We start from the raw sequence: 17,527 nt of genomic DNA, 5'->3' as shown, positions 1-17,527 counted from the left end.
GCTAGGCTTCGTGTTCTTTTTGGATTTCAGTTGTATCTCTCAATGCTAGTAATTCTTCCTGCACTGGGGTTGGCTCACTCAAACTGTGTTCTCTTCAATTTTGGGGATTCAAACTCTGACCCGGGAGCTCTAATGACTGCTCTTGGCCTCTATTTAGGTCCCCCATCTGGTCAGCAGTTCTTCCACAGGCCCACTGGTCGCTTCTGCAATGGTCGACTATACATCGATTTCATTTGTATGCCTTTTTCTTATATCAAACAGCTAATTGATCTATTGTTGTAAAGATACTTTTAGTTGGGTTTTGTTCAGATTTTGATATAAACTGAGTGGTGTTCAGTAAAAGTATATTTAGAATATAAGTCTCTTTTGCTTATTTTACAGGTCAGAACTTGAAGATGGATCTTCTAAGCGCATACCTAGAATCTTCAGGGTCAGATTTTAGCCATGGTGTAAATTTTGCTGTAGCCGGTGCTTCTACTGAAGTTAGTCTATACAACCCTTTCTCAATATCCACTCAGGCAGGGCAATTTGGCCACTTCCAGAATCGCACAAGAGAGCTCAGGGGACGAGGTACTTTCGGTGTTGCTGTTTGTTTTATTCAGTGTTTACAAGAAACTGTTTGAGTGTGTTGTTACAGTGCTTGTTTTTATGTTAGTTACTTCTGGCTTAGTCAACGCTTTGAAATTTACCATTGCTTATCTAGAAATTATATCATACTACCGTGCTTTACATTGTCACAGGTAAAGGATCAATGATCAGTGAAAAGGAGTTCAGGAATGCTGTTTATTCAATAGACATTGGGCAGAATGATGTTAATCTTGCTCTTGTAGCAAACTCAAGTTATCAAGTAGTTGTCAACAAAATTCCAATCATCCTCGAGAGGATTGAAAATTCTACTAAGGTCTGATTACATAGGTTGTTGCATGAGTGTTAGTAATTTTTTTTTGTATTTACTTTACAGCTTTCATTTCTGTTAAATTAAATTTAGTGACTGCCTGAAGTAGATACCTTATTTTTCATCAATACTGACTGATTCAACCGTCTCATTCCGCTTTGTTTGAGCAATACTTAACACAATAATCTACAAGTCTCACCTGTTCATATTACAGGCATTATACAAACTTGGTGCTAGAAAATTTTGGATATACAATACTGGTCCCTTAGGCTGCTTACCACAAACTCTAGCATTGCGAAAGAAGAATGACAGTGAACTGGATGAATTGGGGTGCCTGGCACTTTATAACAATGGTGCAAAGGCTTTCAATGACGGTTTGAGTAACCTCTGTGATAAATTAAGAACCGAACTCAAGGAGGCTTTAGTTGTGCACGTTGATATGTATGCTATCAAATATGATCTGTTTGCCAATCCAGGGAGATATGGTGAGCTCTAATAAATTTTCAAAATTGAAGCTATATTTTACTGAATAGAAAGGTTACAGATTAATGTTGCATTATAATTATATCCAGGCTTTGAAAACCCATTAATGGCTTGCTGTGGCAACGGAGGGCCTCCCTATAACTATGTAGACAAGAAGACTTGTGGTGAACCGACAGCAACTGCTTGTGCTGATCCATCTCATTCTGTGAGCTGGGATGGAGTTCATTACACTGAAGCAGCTAATGCGGTCATTGCATCCAAGATCATGTCAGGCGAGTACTCCAAGCCATCTATTTATCTGAAAAATTTCTGCAAGGAAGTGCTTGTTTAGGCTGCTTATTAGAAGTTCCTCATATAAGTCAAGAGGTTAGAGTTGTATGATTAGTGGCACAACACGTCTTTAGGATGATCATCCACTTTACCTCTATTTCTGACTAAGTGGTCGAGCTGGAAGTGTTTCATATTGCACGTATTTTCGTATTAATAATGTATTATTATGGACACCTCATTGATTTTTCTAATCTACATAATGCTTATAATACAAAATTTCCAATGAAGTCACACAGGATCAAGGATATCATTTCTTAAGTTTCATTTCAGATTCGAAAATTTCGTATTTCATCAAGTAAACTCAACAGTCTTTTTCAAATCATATACGTAGTACCAATCATACCTAGTCAAAGTCTATAATTCTAATTTGTTTGCTAGTTTCAAGTCTTTCAACCTAAGCAAAAAGCAATGGTGACCATTAACATAATGTAGTTTGCCAGACTGCCAGCTACTCAGGAAGTATTCTAAGTCTTTTTATCTAAGAAAAAGTCACCTTCTTAGCCTAGAAGTTTTCTTACCAAGTTACCAAATATCATCACCTACAACTAGAAAGATTGAACATGTCTTGTATGAACATATTGGAGTTACCTGAAGAGTGCCTGTCGCATATCCTTTCTTTGACGTCCCCTGTCGATGTCCTCCGATCACAGCTGGTGTCAAAGCAATTCTATTTGGCTTCGGGATCCAATACCGTGTGGGAGAAATTTCTGCCGTCGGCTTGTGCTGATGAAATAATCTCTCAATCTTCTGTGTCTTCTATACTTCATCAACTTACTTCTAAGAAGGACCTCTTTACACATCTCTGCCGTTCTATTCTCCTCAACAATAATACTCAGGTAAACTTTTCATTTTTATACCATAGTCATCTGCTTTATTTGTTGTTCATCGATCAAGTGTTTGACTCTTATAGCACTATTTGTTAGATCAAGTAAACTTTTCTTGGTTATGTGAATACTTTAACAATATTGTAATATAATGATGTGGACCAGATGTCAGCTAAATTAGTTAGTCAATCTTATTCGAGTTTTCAAAAAGGAAATGATGGAAATTAAGGGGCATAAGGGGTAACATATATTATGCCTGGAAACATTGTAAAACGAGTATGACAAGGATAATCAATCTTTTGTCAACTTGTAAAAAATTGTACACTTCAACTTTTCCTTGTTAATTTGTTATTGTAAAGTAACATTATATTTAATGCTTTTTATATTTGTGTACACACATGAATTAGAGCTTTGGCTTGGATAAATGGACTGGAAAGAATTGCTACATGCTTGGGGCTAGGGCCCTGATGATTACATGGGGAGACACTCCTGAGTATTGGAGTTGGAGCACAGTACCCGAATCAAGGTGTCTCTCTCTCTCTTTCCATTTATGCAAACATTTGATGTTGTGAAATGTTGTATGCCATAAAAACCATGTACTCTGTATATAGATGAAATAGCACATGATTTAATTTCTTACTTGCAACAAACTGTCACACATTAGAATCAGATTTGGTTCGAGTTATGTCTGAGTAGGGACTAGCTTAGTTTGTTTCAAATGCAGGTTGGTTGGAATGAGTTATATTCAGTTCATTTCATGGCTTATTATGAGAAATTACTCATTGTTAGATACAGTAATTGTTAAATCCGTTCAAGTTTAGGTCAGCAAGTTGCCTATTGGACTTCAGGTATATGTAAGAATGTAACGAACTTTGCCATGTGTAGATTTAACGAACTTTTTTCAACTCTGTAATATAAAGTCTTTTAAATCGCAATGCTTACTTGCTTAGCATCTGTTCAACCAGATTTTTCTATTGCATATATCTTCTAGCTGTCACTTGTGAATTTCAATGCATTAAATCAACAAATCATGAATGTATGTGCATACCCTTAGATAAAACTTGTTAGTTGTTACGACTTACGAGTACAAGTAACTTGAGTTATCGTTGTGCATATGTGCTATTCTTTAGGTTTCCAGAAGCTGCTGTGCTCGAAAACGTATGTTGGCTAGACATAAAAGGGAAAATGCACACCAAAGTCCTTTCACCAAACACAACTTATGGTGCATATTTTGTGTTTAAAATGGATGTTGACAATCATCAAGGATTTGAATATACACCAGTGAATGTATCTATTTCAGAGGTTACCAAAGAAGGGCTACCTACACAAGATTACACCGTGGTTGTTAAGCAATTCTATCTTAAGGCACCCTCAGTTAGGAGACTTTTGAGGAGGCCTGAAGAGCTTCCGGTTACAAGAGGTGATGGGTGGATGGAAATAGAGATGGGTAGGTATCAAGTTGGTGCTGATGCTGATCAAGGGGTGGTATTAGAGATGATCTTATGGCAGGTTGAAGAACTCAATTGGAAACGCGGTCTTATCGTTCATGGTATTGAACTTCGTCCTTTGGATTGATTACTAGGATACATACATGATAAGTGCTGCGCGAATTGAAGCTCAAGCTAGCCAAGTATGCATGGATTCATTGGAACTAATTGGTTGTTTATGATGATTAATTCGAATATCTATTTTCATGAATTTCCATGTATAATATGACTGTTTTTTTACTAAATAATACTTCGTACTTAGTAATTTGTAGACATGTGCTGTGAGGTTTTATGTGTTCTTCATCTTTCAAAGTTTGCAACTCTCTCTTCATTTCTTTGTAAAAGTCTGAAAGTTTTCTGCAAGGAAGTGTTTGTTTAGGTAACATGTTGGAAGTTCCTTATAGAATGAATGGCACAGTAAGTCTTTAGGAAGAATGGATGATCATCCACTCTAACTCTATTTCTGACTTAGTGGTAATGGAGCTGGAAGTGCTTGATGATTTGATATTGGGTGTACTTTACGGGAAATGAATGTATGAAGCTATGAATGTTGCCCGTATTTTAGTATTAAAGTGAAGTGTTTGATGTTAGGATTATTATTATTATGAATGTTAATGTATGTCTTAATATTCTGGCATTAACCTGAGCTTTAGCGATACTAGTATACATCCCAAAGATTTAAATGTGATTAGTGTTTGATGAATAACTACTGATCATACTAGTCCATTCTAGTCGGTATGGTTTCTCTTTATATTTCTTCCATAAGTCCCTGCATGTTTCAATACAGTTAATAGACTATAGATCCGAGTTTGGAGAATAGATCTATGCTGAGTATAGTTTGTGCAATAGATAGGGGAACCATCAGCTGGAAATGAATCTATATCTCTGAGCCCTCCCAAACTTAGCTCTTTCAGAGATATGAGTCTGCGAGCTGTCAATCTGCATACTTCTGAGTGAACTTCATAGCCAAAAACATGCAGTGATTCTAAACATATAATCATTTAGTGCATTGTTTTTCCCCTTTTGCTTTGTACTTTTGTATGTAAAATTGAGATTCATTAGCATCTGATCTCCATGTCCTAAATTCACTGATGGAGTTGAACATTGTAGATGTAGGTGTACTTTGTTAGTCTTGAGAACTTTTATGGTGTACGATGCTTGTTGAAACCCATTGTAGCCCACTTATGAGTGTCCCACATTGGAGAAAGAGGAGTGATGGTTTCACTTTATAAGGTAGAGGAGTACCTCCTACTATTGCCAATTGGTTTTAGTATGGAAGCTCCAAAAACCTTGTTTGTGGACCAAACTCTCCTCCTCCTTGTTCGGGTTGCCCAGGCCCATTTCATATTGTTTCGAAATTTAACAATGCTGAATTGCTGATTTGGTTAAAGTATCTGAGATTCAGTATCAAGTCTCTATTCAACAAATGTCATCAAGGTTTTCAAAATTTACCAAATGTCACCGGGTTTTTAAAAAACTCACCGAATGTCATTAATGACTATCGCCGTTAATATAAAAGATTAAACCATGACACATGTCATGATATGATTCATTTGGGGGTAATTTTCTCGATTTCCATGATGAAAATAGTTTGGTAAAGTTTTAGGGGTTATTTTGATCCTTTATAAGTTCAATTTAAGCTCAAAATTAGCAAAACATCAATAACGTAAATGACCCGTTTTGTGTGTCGAAATATCTCGATTAACAAGTCATTAATTTTTAATCATGAAAATTGATCGGGTAAGGTTTTAAAGATTATTTTGACCCTAATGACTAACGGGAGTTAATGGCTGTCAATCATTAATGGCACTCGGTGATTTTTTAAAAACTCGGTGGCATTTGGTAAATTTAAAACATTGATGGCATTTGGTTAGTTATTATATCCAGGCTTTGATGACATTCCATCGTTAGCTTCTGCCTTAAAATAAACTGAGGCTTTTTTTTTTTTTTTTTTTTTTTTTTTTTTTGGAATAAAATACATTGAAACCATTTTTTATTTTTTTAAATTGGGACCATGAAGAGGTAATATTATGAAAAGTAAATAAGATAAGTGAGGGATTTGAATAGATTGTAGGTAAATCATTTTGAAACATTATTCAACATAGAAAGTAGGATCATCAAAATGAAATGAAGGGATCGAGTAAGGCTGTTGAAATCAATAACTTTTCTATCAATCTCGAGAAGCAAATTCTAAATCAAGCACTTTTTTTTTTTTTTTTGGCTTTTCTAAAAGAATTGGGATTCTTAATAATAAAATTTTCTGTTATTTGATATTGCAAGGCACGCACATAAATTATTTAGGTTTCGAATATTGATGAGTCATTTTCTAGTGTAAACAAATAATTGATGAGTTTTCACTGTCATTTTTCAATTTGAATATATTTGATCGATTCCCTTGAGTTTACTAATAATCTAGCTCCCTTGATCTTATAGTTTGCTAAATCTACATGATAAAGATATGTGCATGAAATTTCAAAATGACAAATTTACAAGTATTAGATTAACATACATTATTGTAAATATTACTTCCTATTTTCGTTAATTCTTGCTCCATTATCATTTTTTGGCTCAAACTTTGTAAACTTTAACCGTTAATTACCGTTAATAGATAAGAGATAATATAGACATGAGTGATTGATCTTGTTAGATTCGGCTCATTGCATATTTTATTAATATCACGTTTTTATAATTTTTACGTGTATGGAAATGAAGATATGTGCGTTCTTAAACCAATCCGGGAGACTGTGAAAAGTCAAATAGGGCAAAAAAAATAGAGGCAAAGGGAGTAGCTAGTTTTCTACTCAGGGAGTACTAGCTTAGCCGGCCCCTCTCTCTATCTTTTTACTCTTCGGGGTTTACAAATTAAAGGTTAGGGGTTATGTTTGTGATGAGATTTGTTCAAGTTGATGAGTTAGTTATTTGATTTTACTAAAATACATAATTATTAATAATTTATGCGAGTTAAAAAAAAAAAAAAAAAAAGCTAAATTATTCGACTACAATTAAAGTAAGGAAATTTTGACATTTGCTACCAGGGAAAACACCTCGCTTCACATTTGCTATCGGTTAATTTTTTTTTTTTTTTTTACTTTGCTACCACCTAAATCAGAGTTTGTTATAAATAACTACATGATGTCTAACACGGTTACACCGTTACTATTTTCGTTAGTGACGCCCAACCACCGTCCAACCACCACTCTTTCCCCAGCCACATCACTGCCACCTTCAGCCACCTCCATTTTCCCCATTCTCCACCCTCGGCTAGCGCCTAAGACACCTTTAGTCGCGCAAGCTGACCCACCTCATCTTCCTCAGCTCCCGCCACCCCTATTCTCTATCGGCCTTCCCCCAACCTAACACCCAACCATGCCGGAAACAACCAATTTTAGCAATTTCAACCCGCAACAACCCAACACCGTCGCTACCCTCTTCGCGAGTCCTCATCGCCACACACGAAGCGCTTATCAGCCTCGCGCCCACCAATTCAATCAGCCACCATTAGCACCTCTCTTCACCGTAATAGAGCAGTCTGCAAATTAAAATCGTGGTTTAGGGGCTGCGGTGCCGCGTGAAGGATCAGAGTTTCCTAGCCACCTCAAACAAGCGAAACCCTAAAATCCGTTTAGGGTGGTTTCGGGCTGGTAGTTTAGGGTTAGGGGTGTCGGTTTTTGGGTGGGAGAAGGGGGGGGGGGGAGGTTCGATTCCGGTGGGGTTGCCGGCAAGGGAAGGGGGGGTGGCTGACGGGAGGGGCTGGGCTTTTTTTAGAGGTGGCTAGTTTTTTTTTTTCTTTTTTAAAATAAACTTAACGGATTAGGTCAAATTCTAACGGATTCCGTTATATGATAGTGATTTTTAACCAACTCTAATTTAGTCGGTATCAAAGTAAAAAAAAAAAAATAATAAATAAAAAAATAATAATAATAAAGTGATAGCAAATGTAAAACAAGGTGTTTTCCTTGATAGTAAATGTCAAAATTTCCTAAAAGTAATCACATAGAAAACATCGAACATTTTCATGGTTACAATAGGTTGATCAGCGATCTTATATTTGCTGAATAGAAGTTTTTATATGTAATTGATTAGCCAGTTATTTTTATTAATACTTTAGTTCGTGGATGAGTCAGCAATAACATAATCAACTCGTTTTTACGTTAATTGATTTTGTTCGTACATAGATCGAATAAGACTTATTACCAATTAATTGGTGACAGTTAACTAATTTAATACACTTAGGCGACTTAGCTAATTCCTTGATATAAAATATACTTTCTATTTATAATAGTATATTCAGTGGATGATTACATGCCCCCATTTTTTTTATCATTAAAAAAAAAAAAAGAAATTTAACAACACTCAATAATTAGAGTCGGTCATTACAGGTTGGGACTCTGGACCACTGTTTTTTTTTTTTTTTTATAAGCTCTATCTTTGTATTATTTTTTTTTTTTAGCCTTGGGACTACGTATATCAATCTCAAGGCTCAAACTTGTTCTTCTGGTAATATAAAAGTAAAATAGCCTTTATAAAAAAAAAGTAAAATAATTGTCTTCCATTACTTTGGTTAGCAGTCTTAGCATCATTACTAAGTCATCACTTTTCTCTTTATCGATAATTGTTCTCTACTCGTATTGTATCTTATACTCCCTCCCTTTCATATTGTTGTTCTCATTTAGTGCATCTTAACGCATAGTTGCTATGTGTTTCCAATGCATATAATAAGATGACAGAAATCTAAATTTGGCTTACTTTAGCTTTAGAATTCAGAATGAAAAAAAGCAAACTCTATAGTGGTACATTTTTATGTACCATTAAAATAAAAGTTGTATTAACAATGCTTTTTGTGTACTATTATGCATGTAGTGGTACTTTTTGCTATCACACATGCTGAATATTTTCTCCCAAAATACCTACCACCTATCACCTATTATGCATATAAAGGTATAAGTATTTTTTTCATCCTATTTGTTCGCTAACAAATAGCAACTATGTATAAATTAAGAAAAGAAAAGGATATTCTTGTAATAAAGTCATTGAGATTATAAAAAAAATACGTATTACATAAAGTGGTATTAATTTCAAATGCATGACAAAGTCACGCATCAATCAGTGTAATTAATGTTTATTATATATATATATATATATATATATATAGGAATAAAAAACATTGAAACCATTTTTTATTTTTTAAATTGGGACCATGAAGAGGTAATATTATGGAAAAATATATAAGATATGTGAGGGATCTGAATAGATTATAGGTAGATCATTTTGAAACATTCAACATAGAAAGTGAGAACATCAAAATGACATGAAGGGAGTAAGGTTTACAAGAATTTTTTTTTATTTTTTTTCTAAGTTTGATACTAGGGCTGTTGAAATCAATAACTTTTCTATCAATCTCGAGAAGCCAATTCTAAATCAAGCACTATTTTTTTTTCTTTTCTAAAAGAATTGGGATTCTTAATAATAGAATTTTCTGTTATTTGATATTGCAAGGCACGCACATAAATTATTTAGGTTTCGAATATTGATGAGTCATTTTCTATAGTGTAAATAAATAATTGATGAGTTTTCACTGTCATTTTTAAATTTGAATATATTTGATCGATATCCTTGAGTTTACTAATCTAGCTCCCTTGATCTTATAGTTTGCTAAATCTACATGATAAAGATATGTGTATGAAATTTCAAAATGACAACTTTACAAGTATTAGATTAACATACACTATTGTAAATGAAAATAGTATAGTGCACCCGGAAAGAACAATAGACATATTTTAAAGAACATGGGTAAAAAAAGAACATACTAGTGTTTGAAAAAGAACATGCTAGTGTTTGAAAAAAAACATTCATGCTAGTGTTTGAAAAAGAACATGTTTGTATTTTACAAAGAACATACCTATATATGTTTGATAATATGTTCGTATATACTAATGTTCTGTAACATATGTTGATTAAACATGTTTTTTGGGTTTAAATAATGCAAAATATGTTCTTTTAATTTTGGCTTGTATGTTTTTTTTGTTTTTTTTTTTTATTATTTTTTTTTTTTTTTTTGAAAGATAGCTCAGCTCGTATGTTCTTTAAGGTAACGAGTTCTTTAACTTATGTCCTTTTAACATATGTTATTTTGAATTTTGAAATTGAAACCTTGTATTATTTTTAGCTGAAAATAATTTTAGAGAGACAAAAACAAAATTATTATGGAAAGTTGAATTTTTGGAGAGAGAGAAAACTATTTTTGGGGAAATGAAATTTTTGGTAAAGAGTTTTTCGTTAATGTGTAATTTTTCATGAAATTTTAATAAATTTTTTATCATGTTCTTTTTGTAATGTCTTTATGTTCTTTAGTAATATATGTTTTTTGTTAAAAACAAACATGTTCTTTTTGTAATGTCTTTATGTTCTTTAGTAAAAAATGTTTTTTTGTTAAAAACAAACATGTTCTTTTTCAAACAACTAAATGTTCTTTTTCAAACACCTAATGTTCTTTCCGCCTTTTTTTTAAACGGGTGCACCAACCATACATTATATTGTAAATATTACTCCTATGTTCCTTTATTTTTGCTTCATTATCATTTTTTTGTCAAACTTTGTCATATTTAACCGTAAATTACCGTTAATCGATAAGAGATTATATAGCCATGAGTGATCGATCTTGTTAGATTTGACTCATTGTATATTTTGTTAATATCATGTTTTTATAATTTTTACGTGTATGGAAATGAAGATATCTACGTTCTTAGACGCGTCCTGGAGACTGTTAAAAGTCAAATTGAGCAAAATATAGAGACAAAGGGCATAGCTAGTTTTCAACTCCGGGAGTACTAGCTTAGCCGGTCCCTCTCTCTATCTTTTTACTCTCCGGGGTTTACAAATTAAATGTTAGGGGTTATGTTTGTGATGAGATTTGTTCAAGTTGATGAGTTAGTTATTTGATTTCACTAAAATACATAATTATTAACAATTTATGCGAGTTAAAAAAAAAAAGGGTTAATTATTCGACTACTATAAAAGTAATCACATAGAAAACATCAAACATGTTGATGGTTATAATAGGTTGATCAGCGGTCCCATATTTGCTGAAAAGAAGTTTTTATATGTAGGGATGTTATATGATCAACTAGTGAACCAGCTCGTTAAAAACTCAATTGTCAGCAAACTAAAGAGTAATAAAACTTTCTAGGTAGTTAAATAAATGAGCCTGACGCAAACTATATAGTTCCTTCATTACAAATTAGATGATGGCCCTGTTTGAAAGAAAGCTGAAAGCTAAACCTGATTGAGTTAGCTGATTTTGACTAGCTGATTTTATTAACTGATTTGACTAACTTATTGTATTAACTGATTATATAAAAGTGTTTGGTAAATAACTGATAGCTTAAAGGTGATTGAGTATGTGAAATGACCAATAAGCTAATTGTGGGGTAGGTAGTTAGTTTAGATAGGATTTTAAATTAAACGAGGTTATAAGTGTCATTTCACAATAATTAATGAATAAACTAATTGAAAAAGCTCCTAAAATGAGCTTTTTTAAAAAAAAAGCTTATTTAGTGAATAAGCTCTTTCAATAAGCTTACTACCAAACACTTGTATTAGCTTGTTTGACTAGTCAATCAGCTAAACTTAGTCAAATAAGCTAATATACCCCCAATAAGCTTACTACCAAACATGGCCGATATGTCTTGACTTTAAACATTTACCCATTAACTTTGCTTTGACTAACAATTGTGATTTATACATATAAAAAACATAATTATGTTATGTGGAATCTTGTTAGATTTATTTTATTGTGTACTTAATTAAAATTCAATTTTTAGTATATTTTACAATAATATAATTAAAGATAAATTCGATAGAACTTTCGTATTGACAAATGTGATAAAAGAAACATATCATCTAATTTGAAACGGAGAAAGTATAATGTGTTCGACTCAATTAGGCTGAAATTTATTTTAAAGTAGAACTAATACACTTGTATACTCTTTCCTTCCCAAAAATGTCACTCATTTTCAAATTTATGCTCAAACTTCATAAATTTTGACCAAAAATTTTCACTTTGTTTTTTTTTTTTTTTTGTTTTTTTTTAAAGGAAACTATAGATATATAAGGTTTTGATTTGACTCGATCTTCAGCTAATTTATAAAACACAAATGTTGTTGTACAATACACGCAACTACTATACAAATTTGTTCACCAAAAAAACAAATGAAAATTGTTTTGTGCACCTTATAATTAAAAAGTCTACTACCAAGTTAAGCTTGGTCTAGTGGGAAAAATTGCACCTTCCAACCTTGAGGGTGGGAGTTCAATCTCCACAATAGGCACTTTGAGGGTAAGGATCCCTTACCCTTCCCCCCATTACTCTTAATGTGTCTGACTCAAGGTTCGGTCAGGGTCTTTCTCTTTACCGTTAAAAAAAAAAAAAATTAAAAAAATAAAATAAAATCTACTTAATAAATACCATTTCTAGCTTCAACCAAAAACGAACATCGTTCCATTTATAATTTGCACAAAATATCCGTGATGTTTTCATCCTCGTCCTCGTCCTCATCCGGTCGCGGCTCGAATGTAAACTCAAGGCTCTTCGTAGCATACATAGGAGCAAGGTATAAAAATGTCCAATTTTCAGACGTACCAATCCACCGAAATGTTCAATTCGACTTCCTTCTTTCCTTTGGTATCGACTACACAACATCCCAATCTTCTCCAACCCCCACCAATGGAAAATTCAACATATTTTGGGATCAAAACAATCTCAATCCCTATCAAGTTAACTCCATTAAAAGAAACAACCCAAATGTAAGGGTAGGCTTAAGCATTGGAGGTGATACAGTTCACGGCAACCATGTCTATTTCAAGCCCTATTCAATAGATTCCTGGGTCTCAAACGCTGCTTCTACATTAGAGAACATCATCAATACCTATAACCTCGACGGTATTGACATCAAATTACGAGCACTTCGACAGGGATGGTGATGTACGCACGTTTGTCGAGTGCATCGGACGTCTGATAAGGACTCTCAAGGAACGAAGGTTGGTGAAATTTGTATCTATTGCTCCGTATCAAAAAGTCGAGGAACACTACCGCAATTTATGGATGAAATATTGGAGGTATATAGACTACATTAATTTTCAATTTTATTCATATGGTAACAACACAAGTATTCAAAGTATGATGTATTATTTTGACAAACAAACAAAAATTTACCAAGGTGGTAAGATTTTGGTAAGTTACGTTGGTAATGGTAGCCGGGGGCTACCACCAGGAAGAGACTTCTTTCAAGCTTGTAAGATTCTTAAGGAAAGGAGACTACTTTATGGGATTTTTTTCTGGTGTGCTGATGACTCCAAGAGTTTGGATTTCAAAAATGAGAAGGTGGCTCAATTACTGCTAGCAGAGTAACAGCCTTGCTAAATTTGTGTGCGTGCGTGGGTGTGTGCGTGTGCTTTTTTTTTTTTTTTTTGTTTTTTTTTTTTTTTTACCACAGTGAAAATCGGTCAAGGAAAATAAAACTATGTAGAGGTAGAATAAAAAGGTCGTAATATATATTGAAACTACACGACACATTGTTGAGATCAGACAAAACAAATAAGATCTAACACAACGAACCATGTTTCTTTCTTAAGACCAAAAGACATATTTTGGTCACATTATATTTGGCCACTTTTTTTATTTTATTATATTTTTATTGAAAGTATAGATAAGTTTTAAAAAGGGTTAATTTATTCAAATAAAGTAATAAGTTAAGGAAAAATAAGATAGATAAATTTAGATAAACTTTAATATGAGCTAATAGGGTTATTCAAATTCAATTTACAACTAAAATAAGTTATAATAAATTTAAATTAGTTGTTTCCAAAAAAAAAAAAAAATAATAAAAAAATTACAGATTAGTTTGAGTAAGTTTAAAAACATCAAAATCCTTTATATGCACCCGAGTGCATATACCAAATGTGTTTTTTTTTTTACTCGATCATTTGATTTTTTTTTTTTTTTTAATTTTTTTTACACATTTGAATATACTTTGTAATATAAATGGGCACAAAATACTCTTTGGTTCATGTTGAACCTGGCATGGGTGGATAATCTATATATTATAATTTCAATTTAATAAAAATAATTTAAGTTTAGCAAATATAATTTCAGTTCAGTAAAAATAAGGTGAAGTGAATGGGGCTTAACACAATAGGTTTATTTTTTAGGAGTAGCTTGTTGACCGTAGAGCAAGTCTTGAAAGATTTTAAGATCCTCACCTTCTCAAAGAAGTTGCCTTCCTTCTTGTCTTCCCAAACCCTTCTTTGCAACCACCTAAACAAAACCATGTCATTGGAGGACTTACCGGAATTACCCCAAGAATGCCTTTCACACATACTGTCGCTTATGCAGCTCAATGTACACGACGTGCTCCAATTTTCGACGGTGTCGAAGCAGTTCTTATCAGCGTCGGAATCTGATGTAGTGTGGGAGAAGCTTTTTCCATCGGATTGTGATCACATCCTTTCTCAATCATCTACATCTCCTGAGCACTTTACTTCAAAGAAGAACCTCTTTCTCCATCTCTGCCGCTCTCATATCCTCTTCAACAATAACACTAAGGTAACTTTTACAATTTCTAATTTCTTCTCAGACTTCATTTGTTGATCATTTTTTAATTTGACAATCTATCTATATGCCTATACTGTACTAAATTAGATTTTTTTTATTGAATTATTTATTTGCCTACAAACTTTATTATATATCTGTTTATTAATTTTATGATTAACTATTATGTTACATTTCTCTAGAGACTTCGATTTATAATTCAATTACTATTATTTTCAAAAACCGAGCATAGCTCGGACATTATCTAATCTATGTGTTATTAACATAAAAAAATATAATTTTTTATACAGTACACATATAAAAGCAGGATTGATTGTTTTAGGTGGATATCAAACACCTCAAAAGTTCGCTCATGCTACTAAGCTACTACTATAACCATCGGCATTAACACTATGCTTGAACGTGTTGATATTACGGATATTTGAATTTAAATTATATACAGTACAAAGTAACAGTTTTACAAGTTCTCCGAATTATAATGAAAACACGAAGAATCAATACACCTCCAATATTATTTAGAGTAAATAGAGTTAGGCTATGTTCGGTTCAATTTATTTCATATGGATCAACTTATTTATTTTAATTTTTTAATACTTCATGCTTAATTGCTTTTCCTCTGTAAATGTCAATTATTATTTTTTTTTTTTTTAAAGAGCTATGGCTTGAATCTAAGAAGCGGTATCGTGAAGAAACGCTATATGTTGGGTGCAAGGGCTCTGGAGATTGAATGGGGAGCCACCCCCCAATACTGGACATGGGAATCAATACTTGAATCAAGGTTTCTCCAAGAATTTCCTGCATATTTCTTTTTTAAACTTTTATTTTAATTATTTGAGTGTAAACTTAACTTCATTCACTATAGATTAATAGATTTAATTGTCATACACGCATTCTTAATCTAATAACAATCATAAAATGATATACGAAGGACTTTGTAATTGTATAAAATGACCTGTCCGTACACTTTTCCATGATCTCCAACATATATATACGTAGTATTATCATTTTTATTTTTGCACGGAACCATAAAGGCATAAAATACTTTTAATTGCATAATTTTGTAAAAATATATAGGTGTTTTGAAAATATACACCATTGGAAATAATATTCTTATAGCTTTTTTTTTTTTTTTTTGAAAACTAATGTTCTTATACCATTGTAAACAAAAATATGTGGTAATAAAAATTGATAAATATGGCCTTTCAAAGAGTCATGGACTCATGGTGAATCTAAAATTGTAGCAATTATACTAGATCAAATCTCAGCCATTCATTAGATTTTGACTAATCATAACCTTTTATTGGGATGACTTTGTGATTTACAAAATAATTTACCAAAAAAAAAAAAAAAAAAAGTACAATACACGTTCATTCAGTTTCTATCCTTCAATGTCCTCCAAAAAAAAAAAAAATAATAATTCTATCCTTCAATTACTGTACTTTAATTTGCTTTGCTCCATTATTTCATTCATTTGCTATTACTATATTATGAAAATAAATTTATAATTCGCAAATCCTTGCACATGGGATGACCGGATGATGAAAGTTGGGTGATTTATTTAAAGTATGATGAATGTTTAATTTGGGTGGGGGAAAATCTAATTACCCTTTGTTAATTCTTAATTACATAATCAGATCACCATGTTTACAACATGCTTATATGGCTCATGGCTGTATGCATATTTGATGGAGATCAGATGTAGTACCAATAAATGGCGACAAAACATTTTTTCAAGTATACATTTTTTTTTTTTAAATGTCAAAATACTACATGGGCGAATTAGATTGATCCATAAAATTTAAAGGGTCAAGATTGAAAACAGTTTCAATGGCTACAGTTTTATTGTAGCCATTGAAAAGTCTTTCGTATTTTTAAAAGACTTACTTAAATTCTTTTGTTTTTGTTTGTCCCATTCTCCCATATAAAATATTAAACTTCAAGATAGATAGATTAAATTCTATCTATGAATTTAAAAAAGATTAAATTCTATCTACTTATATGCTAATCTTAAATCTAGACAAAAAATAAAAAATAAAATTTAAAAATAAAATCAGCATATATACAAAAACTTTTGTATACATATATCAAGGTAACTTTTATTACATTTAAGGTAACTTTTAGCATTTTTAAGTAATTTTTATCAATGAAGCATAAAATAACTTTTATTTATACCAAGATAACTTTTAGATACTGGGTAACTTTCATTCATCATTAGGTAACTTTTTATCATTTTAAGGTTATTCTATAGCGGATGTACAATATTTTATTGTACATCCGATTTTTTAAAATGTTTGTCGCACATATATAGTCATAGTTTCATGATATAAACTTTTTAGAAATTTTATGATGCATAATTAAATATGTTGACGCTCAAATATGTATGCAGAAAAATATACGTATGTATGTATATCGCATTAAATAATGGCCCGGTGATCTTTATGTAGGTTCCCAGAGGTTGCTATACTGCAGGACGTTTGTTGGCTAGACATAAGAGGAAAAATAGACACCAGTCTTCTTTCTCCAAATACATCATACGGTGCATATTTTGTGTTCAAGATAGATTCTGACCTATATCGAGGATTCAAAGCTACGCCGGTGAAGGTATGTGTATATGAGGTAAATGAAAATGGGTCATCTGAAAGTCATCAACACGCCGTAGTTGTTAAGGACTGTTATCTCAAGGTACCAGAGGATAGGAGACGGCCACGAAGGTCTAGTGATCATCCGATCGAGAGAGACGACGGATGGATGGAAGTAGAGATGGGAAGGTATCAGGTTGGTATTGATTGTGGAGGGGTGAAATTGGAGATATTGCTGAGGGAGGTTGAAGAACTTCACTGGAAGAGTGGTATTATTGTTCAAGGTATAGAAATCCGGCCATTGGATTGAGTATGATTTAAAA

The 17,527-nt window shown here is 32.6% G+C and overlaps 3 protein-coding genes and 1 pseudogene across 3 annotated transcripts; all 4 read left to right on the top strand.

Moving 5' to 3' along the window:
• The first annotated feature begins 335 nt into the window (after positions 1-335).
• On the top strand, positions 336-1,709 carry LOC145593892 (GDSL esterase/lipase LIP-4-like). The gene is made up of 4 exons (XM_081650252.1): positions 336-570; positions 741-901; positions 1,110-1,380; positions 1,468-1,709. Exons 1-4 carry the CDS (start codon positions 396-398, stop codon positions 1,707-1,709), a joined length of 849 nt encoding a protein of 282 aa, XP_081506378.1. The 5' UTR covers positions 336-395.
• Positions 1,710-2,262: 553 nt separating this feature from the next.
• On the top strand, positions 2,263-4,252 carry LOC145595624 (putative F-box protein PP2-B12). The gene is made up of 3 exons (XM_081652040.1): positions 2,263-2,544; positions 2,940-3,058; positions 3,663-4,252. The coding sequence occupies exons 1-3, from the start codon at positions 2,269-2,271 to the stop codon at positions 4,105-4,107; spliced, it is 840 nt and encodes a 279-aa protein (XP_081508166.1). The 5' UTR covers positions 2,263-2,268; the 3' UTR covers positions 4,108-4,252.
• Positions 4,253-12,545: 8,293 nt separating this feature from the next.
• On the top strand, positions 12,546-13,425 carry LOC145593891 (chitinase 2 pseudogene; annotated as a pseudogene).
• A 918-nt stretch (positions 13,426-14,343) lies between these two features.
• On the top strand, positions 14,344-17,514 carry LOC145595951 (putative F-box protein PP2-B12). Its single transcript, XM_081652386.1, has 3 exons — positions 14,344-14,619; positions 15,279-15,403; positions 17,070-17,514. Exons 1-3 carry the CDS (start codon positions 14,344-14,346, stop codon positions 17,512-17,514), a joined length of 846 nt encoding a protein of 281 aa, XP_081508512.1.
• The last annotated feature ends 13 nt before the right edge of the window (positions 17,515-17,527 follow it).

Source organism: Chenopodium album, chromosome 19 (assembly GCF_948465745.1).
Source record: "Chenopodium album chromosome 19, dcCheAlbu1.1, whole genome shotgun sequence".
Lineage (NCBI taxonomy): Eukaryota > Viridiplantae > Streptophyta > Magnoliopsida > Caryophyllales > Amaranthaceae > Chenopodium > Chenopodium album.
Note: the sequence above shows the minus strand (reverse complement) of the source record. Positions and strands in the feature narration are given on the sequence as shown.

Bases quoted from the DNA above. Each gene is read 5' to 3' on its own strand.
- LOC145595624 (XM_081652040.1), top strand. From the start codon at position 2,269: ATGTCTTGTATGAACATATTGGAGTTACCTGAAGAGTGCCTGTCGCAT. The intron at 2,545-2,939 runs GTAAACTTTTCA...CACATGAATTAG, and splicing joins TCCTCAACAATAATACTCAG to AGCTTTGGCTTGGATAAATG. The intron at 3,059-3,662 runs GTGTCTCTCTCT...GCTATTCTTTAG, and splicing joins AGCACAGTACCCGAATCAAG to GTTTCCAGAAGCTGCTGTGC.
- LOC145595951 (XM_081652386.1), top strand. From the start codon at position 14,344: ATGTCATTGGAGGACTTACCGGAATTACCCCAAGAATGCCTTTCACAC. The intron at 14,620-15,278 runs GTAACTTTTACA...TTTTTTTTAAAG, and splicing joins TCTTCAACAATAACACTAAG to AGCTATGGCTTGAATCTAAG. The intron at 15,404-17,069 runs GTTTCTCCAAGA...ATCTTTATGTAG, and splicing joins GAATCAATACTTGAATCAAG to GTTCCCAGAGGTTGCTATAC.
- LOC145593892 (XM_081650252.1), top strand. From the start codon at position 396: ATGGATCTTCTAAGCGCATACCTAGAATCTTCAGGGTCAGATTTTAGC. The intron at 571-740 runs GTACTTTCGGTG...ACATTGTCACAG, and splicing joins AAGAGAGCTCAGGGGACGAG to GTAAAGGATCAATGATCAGT. The intron at 1,381-1,467 runs GTGAGCTCTAAT...AATTATATCCAG, and splicing joins TGCCAATCCAGGGAGATATG to GCTTTGAAAACCCATTAATG.